The sequence below is a fragment of the Mixophyes fleayi genome, chromosome 7 (genome assembly GCF_038048845.1).
Source record: "Mixophyes fleayi isolate aMixFle1 chromosome 7, aMixFle1.hap1, whole genome shotgun sequence".
NCBI lineage: Eukaryota > Metazoa > Chordata > Amphibia > Anura > Limnodynastidae > Mixophyes > Mixophyes fleayi.
Genome location: NC_134408.1, coordinates 53,528,268 through 53,535,183, shown reverse-complemented (window position 1 = coordinate 53,535,183; position 6,916 = coordinate 53,528,268). Strand labels below are relative to the sequence as shown.

The following is a 6,916-nucleotide window of genomic DNA, read 5'->3' as shown; positions in this document are numbered from 1 at the left end:
ACTAAAGGGTTTGACACGGGACCTCCTGATTTCCAAATGACACAATAAAATTATCACTGAAACCTCCTTAAAATAGCGAGGTAATCTTTTTTTATTGTCAGATTATAGCTACTTCTTTCTGCACTAAGTACTATATAACTTCTATAACTTCCTTAAAGTATGTGTAAAGCACACCACACCCATCTCACTATGTGCTCTGATCGACTTTAATAGTTTCGTTCCCTTGTGACTATTTTAAGCATGGCATCTGCAAAGGTAAGAGAGGAGTTATGCTGCTCGCTCTGCCTTGACATTTACTCAGAACCAGTATGTCTGAGCTGTGGGCATCACTTCTGCATGAACTGTATTGAGAATGTGTTTGAGCGACAGAAGGAGTCCAAAATTTACATTTGTCCAGAATGCAGAACTGTTTTCAAGAAGAAACCAGAACTGATCAGAAGTCGGAAGCTGTGTAACATTGTGGAGCATTTTTTCTCTGACAAGACAAAGAAAGATGGTGTCGTTTTGTGCACGTACTGTATTGGCTTCAATACACATGCTGTTAAAAGATGCTTTCTATGTGAAGCCTTTTTGTGCGAGGAACATCTCAAAGTACACAGCAAGTCACAGGAACATGTCCTAATTGAGGCCAATTCCAATGCACTAGTGGACTCTGGCAGAAAGTGTCTGACTCACAATGAACTTCGAAAATACTACTGCTGCCAAGATGATGTTTTTTTGTGTGCTTCATGCTACAGCCTGAGGGAGCATAGTATGCACCAGGTCGATACACTTAATAACCTATGTAAACAAAAAATGGAGGAGGTGAAGAATGTTCTGGATAAAATAAATTTGGCAAGGAATGATATTGGCAAGAGAATCCATGAATTAAAAGGACAAGCTACACAAGAACAAGAAAAGGCAACTGGAATTAAGGTCAGAGTTATTAATCTGTTTGTGGATATCAGAAAACAGGTGGATGAACTTGAGGCCCAAGTTCTAGGTGAGATCAGTAAACAAAAAGATGAAGCTCTGCAACAATTGTCTGAAAGGATCCAAGAGATGATGATACAGAAGGAAGAATTGTATCATAAAATTCTTCAGATTGAGAAGCTCTTTGTTGTTAATGATGCAGTAAGGTTTATAAAAGAATGCAAATTAATTCTCTGCAATATTCCTGATTTCGAGAACAGTATGAAGGTGGAACATGGTATAACTGAGACTACCAAACATAAATTGGATGACATACTCATATTGATTAAATTGCAAAGCAGTCTGGGCAGTTTGGTTCACTCCATACCAAAGTTGAAGGCAAAGAGAGGGTTCTACCTTGAAGCAAGTTCGGATATAGTAATGGACTCTAACACTGCTAATAGTAAGGTAGCTCTTTCAAAAGATCTTAAGACTGCCTCTTACTTGAAAACAGAAGTAAAACATTCTCCCATTCCAGAGAGATTTACATCCTCTCAAGTCTTGAGCACAGCCGGTTTTATGTCAGGAGAACATTACTTGGAAGTACAAGTCAGTATGTCCGGATACTGGGTTATTGGTATGGCCTATCCGACTTTAAAGAAAACAGGAAATGAATCCCTTATTGGGTGCAACAACAAATCTTGGGGCTTGGTCATGCTTAATAACAACCTATCAGTTCTTCATAACTCTGAGAGTAAACCGATACGCATAGATAGTCCTCTGCAGGCACTCGGAATATACCTGAACTATGACGCTGGTCAACTTTCCTTTTACCAGCTGTGTGGAACAGTCAGACACTTGCACACCTTTTCAGCCACCTTTACAGAGCCTCTTTATCCAGCCTTTTATGTTTGTGGAAACAGCTGGGTAAGGTTAAAGAGCTAGAAAAGAAGTAAAAATACAGATGGAACACGGTTCTTTTAGGCAAGTTGTGTCTTCTTGTTGCCAATCATGCTGAATGTCTCTAGCCTGGCAGGACCAACTCATGAGTAGGCACTACTTGATAAAGAGGACCTTGCTCAGTTTGTATAAAGATATGTTTTATTATATCATGTAAATGTAAACCTTAAAGAATGATGACAGTCAAAATGTAAACTGTAGTTTGTATATAGAACAATGTAACTTGTTCTGTGAGTTCTCTTTCCTAGAGTAGCTTACATTTTTTGTAGCACTTACATATTATACTTTATTTAGGAAGGTAACTACATGTTTGGCATTGTATAAATAACATCTGTGAGTTAGCATGGTTGCAAATTGTACCTTGGTGATGTGATCTTATGCTAGAAATGAGCTGTAAAATACCACATAGTAAATTATTTCTTGTGTCAGAGGGAAGGGACAAAAAAGAGGTTTGTGGTTGGTAAGACAGGAAGTTATCAGAACAAATATTGGAGAGAGTAGTAACAGTCACAGGAAGACAAACACGTTTTTGACATATCCCCACAAGAAAAATTTGCAGGGTGTAATATCTGAGGATCTTGGGGACCAAGAGTGTAGCACCAAGTCTTGAGATCCCGTGCGACCTATCCAATGTTGAGGCAGTGTTACATTTATAAAACGTTCAACCTGTGGATGCCAGACAGTCGTATGTGGGATCGCAAGTTCTCTGCTGGCACGACGAGTGGACTTGCACAGGCTACGCAGAAAACTGTCTTGAATTCTTCTCACATTTTCTTCTGAAGTGTGTGGTTGACCTGAGCTATCTCCTTACATAAACAGCCTGTTACCTCAAAGTGTCGGAACCAATGACCAATGCCTTTGGCTTTGGAGGATCAATGCCAAAATGTCACTGAAACGCACGCTGCACCGCAATTAGGGATTCAGTCTTGTTGAACTGCAGAACGCAAAGCGCCTTTCGCTGCGGCTTCGCCATTTTGCCACCGACTAAAGCTAGTGGTTGTTGGTGCGCTGGGTGAGGCATCGGGCTGTAATCATTTGAAGCTCTATGCCCCTTTCAAGTGATAAGAGTTTCATTCATGGACAGTTTGTGGTTGCAGAGATATAGTGATTTGAAATCAGGTCCTTCTTTTTGAAACCCCTGTATTATTCTTATAATGTAACTTACTTAATATTTGTATTTGGGGCTCACGGGCTTCCTAATTTTCCAAGGACAGTTATTTTTTTTCTACTATATATATTTAACTTGGAAAGCTTTTCTTTCAGAAATCTGAATTGACATGATTTGAGGGATTGACGTGTGATATCCAAAATTAAGAAATGAGTGGTTGAAAAAACTGAGCAAACCTATGTTTCCATAGCACCACAGTAGTATACAGATAGGGAAAGAAAGTATATGCTTCATAATATTGGGAACATATAGAGAACTATATAGAGTGCATCTTGACTAAGGCTTTCAGTTTAAGAAAATGGGGCCTGATTCATTAAGGATCTAAAACTTAAGAAACTTCTTATTTCAGTCTCCTGGAAAAAAACATGTTACAATGCAAGGGGTGCAAATTAGCATTCTGTTTTGCACATAAGTTAAATATTGACTGTTTTTTCATGTAGCACACAAATACTTGATAGCTTATTTGTACACTGAAATTTAAAGTTAATATTTGTGTGCTACATAAAAAAACAGTCAGTATTTAACTTATGTGCAAAACAGAATCCTAATTTGCACCCCTTGCATTGTAACATGGTTTTGCCCAGGAGACTGAAATAAGAAGTTTCTCAAGTTAAGATCCTGAATGAATCAGGCCCATGGTTATTTGAATTTATCTGATTGTTTGCCAAAATATTGTGGACCATTTTTCACATGTACACTTTTAAAGAGCCAGTGCAGTCAGGATGAAGACTGGAAAAAGTAAATCTTTTAAAAAGGGTCTGGTTATTGCTACAAAACAAAGCAGAATTATCTTATCTTATTGGTAAAAACAGTAATATTGAGAAGCTTCCTGGACATCAAGGGCTCAAATCCTAATGTCAGTTTCAAGTGATTTTAGTCAAGTCTTCCTGTTTCCAAGTCATCAAAATGAGATTGTAAGCACAAGTGAACAAGGAATTTACACCTGAATTACTGTGTATACTGTGAAGTATAAATTTGCTGGCAAATAAAAGAAATAAATAAAATAAAATGTGGTTATCATTAAGGCAAAAAAAAATACATTTGGTTTATCAGCCAGTGTAACCTCAGTGAAGATTATCATGACTCCAGTAACTGGTGTACTGTGGCATAGAATTCATAAGTACATGTGTATACTGCAAAAAACATACTTTCAGTATTTATATAGTAGCTTTCCAAGTGTAAATATTAACGTTAAAATCATAGGTCTGCAATATGACAGATTGATTATGTTTGAAGATACATTTATCATTTGTACACGAATATTCAATTGTTTGTGTTATGTAATTAGTGTGTCAGGTAAATTTGATTATCTATGACAAATAAGTTGTTTTATGACTCAGAAGGGTCATATGGTGGCAATAAATTATTGTTAGTGACTAAGCTTACCGTAAGCTTACTCTTCTTTGCTTTAACTAATAAGACTCTAGCCCAATAACGGGTTTGGAAGCTAATTAAGTTGTTCTCCTTGCCCCTATTGAATTATTCGCAATGCATAGACTATTATATGTCATTTTAAGTTTGTTAATATTCTTGTTTGTATATTTTTGTTTTTACAATTTTTTATGAATTCCATAATGTAACATTCTCAATTTAAATGCATAGCAAATTAACTTACAATAAATTGTTTGTTTTGTCTTTACATTCATTTATTGTTATTATTATTACCTATAAAGTGATCTATTTGAATAATAAAACTTTATCAAAAGCGAACCATCATAGAATAGTGCACAGTTATACTTACATTTAAACATAGCTCTATAGAATATATACTTAGCTATCTGTAATTATTTAATATATATATATATATATATATATATGGCTAATAGTTGTAATAAAGGGTCCCCATTGGTTTGCCACTTTTCTCTTGTCCACAAACCATATATAGCTGTATTAACACTAAGCAGTGTTGTCTATATTCAAGGTCCACAAAGCCATATCCAAATGTCCGTGTGTCCCACTGAAAATGTTTAATTTGGACCCAGATGTAAACTATTACAGACATTTTATGAAAAAGAAGCTCTCTTGTACCATGTACCATACCTTTCATTGCTCCTGTGTGAGCAGTGTATTTCTGCAATGTGCAGAAACGATAGGTTGTAAAACCTGTGATGTACTCACACTGCTCTCCACCCAAAGTCATTGTACATGACAAAACTTTCTGCTGCTTTTTCTCTTTCACAGTTCTAGTAAATGGTGTTGAAGCAGACAATGCATGGATGGTTGTTTCATGTCATGGCCCATTTATTAAAGGATAACTCCACCTAAAACTAAGCATTTTATTTTGGGTGGGAGACAAAGAGTTAATATAAAACCTGAGCACTTATCTACTTGCTACAGTATGTTCTGCTGCCAGATCTCTTTGGCTCCCTGATAAGTTTAACAGTCCTCTACCATATTCGTTCCATTCAGCCTGTTGGATGAGTAGGGCCAGGGAGGGGTGTGAGTACATCAAAAGGTTCTACTTCTTGTTAGGCTCCTCTAGAGCCTGGGACCCCATGCAGGAGCATCATGTGTTGCAGCACATATGGGTATCGATTTCATAAATAAGGCTGAAATTAAACGCCCAAATGCAACACTTGGGCTAGCAGCTTGGGTCACTGTAAGAAGTTGATCATCATAAGATTTATGACTCATTATCTGTTGCAGTTTTATAAGGGTGACTCTTTGGAATAAACCACTGTAGGAGAAGATGTAGCCAGATTTATTCTGACGTGATATCTTAGGCTATCCAAGATAGTCACCTTTTAAGTGATTTGCAAAGCTTTAAGTATTATTACAGTAAGTTGGCTGCAGAAAAGCTCAATTCATTTTATCACCAGATGACAACATTCTTGTGGACACACACACACACACACACACACACACACACAATCTGTTGATCCTGTTGGCCAGGGTTGGGTTTGTCGCATAGTGGGCTTTCTTGGGCTGGGTCACTGGGCCACCTGCATTTGTTACTTTTAAATGTTTCTAGTAGGCTACTGAGCTGAGTCTTGGCTAAATTTTGACAGCCCTCCCCTGCTGTTGGCTATAGGTTGTTTTATCCTCACAAATGTCTTCCATGTGCCATGGGGCACATGGAGGAGCATGAGATGGAAGTTGATAACATGAAAGTATGCACTTTGCTTCATACAGAGATGTGTTTGACACTCCCAGTCTACACTTCCAGTTTATCTCCCTTCCCCTCATCACATTATGATACTATCACTGTTATATCCATACGTGTCTTCTCTTAGGCTACCACATGAGTTGGCATCTCCTGAAATATTCTGTGCTGCTGTGAACATTCTAAATATCTAATTGGTTGCAGGTCGTCCTGTTCCTTCAAAACTTGTGGGGGGGGGCACATATAAGCAGATTAATACGGATAACAAAAAAGTGCTTGGACCGTAGTATAATACACCTTAAAATAGCTATTATAAGAAGGGGGATAAAGATTATTAATTTATCTTAATCAATGTGGCCATCTAATATTAGATGGAGATCACTGAGTAAAAAATATTTTGTCCAGTAAAAACATATAAGACGCTAACCAGGGCACTGTAATATTAAATATAACATTTATTGGCTAATGTACTGTAAAATCATTAAATCATAAATACAGTAACAGCAATACAAAAAAAGGAAACCAAGCAGAATCTTATGCTCACCTGCTATTAGTCTGGAACTACATGTTACAATAAGCCCTAAGGGTACTTGGCTGGCAGGGAATGGTGAGACTTGTAGTTCTTCAAATAGAGCACAACAGACTCCCTATGCCTGATTTATAGAATACACAGGAAAAGCATGGGTTTGTGGATCAAGATGATAGCATATGAGGGAAAGCAATAATCTCATATCCAATCCTGCATCACTACAGTCTTGGAAAGTGAACACAGTAACTGATTTGACATATGAAGT

At 37.3% G+C, this 6,916-nt stretch overlaps 1 protein-coding gene across 1 annotated transcript; it reads left to right on the top strand.

The window, feature by feature from the left end:
- The first annotated feature begins 240 nt into the window (after window positions 1-240).
- On the top strand, window positions 241-1,836 carry LOC142098496 (E3 ubiquitin/ISG15 ligase TRIM25-like). Its single transcript, XM_075181338.1, has one exon. The coding sequence runs from the start codon at window positions 241-243 to the stop codon at window positions 1,834-1,836; it is 1,596 nt and encodes a 531-aa protein (XP_075037439.1).
- The last annotated feature ends 5,080 nt before the right edge of the window (window positions 1,837-6,916 follow it).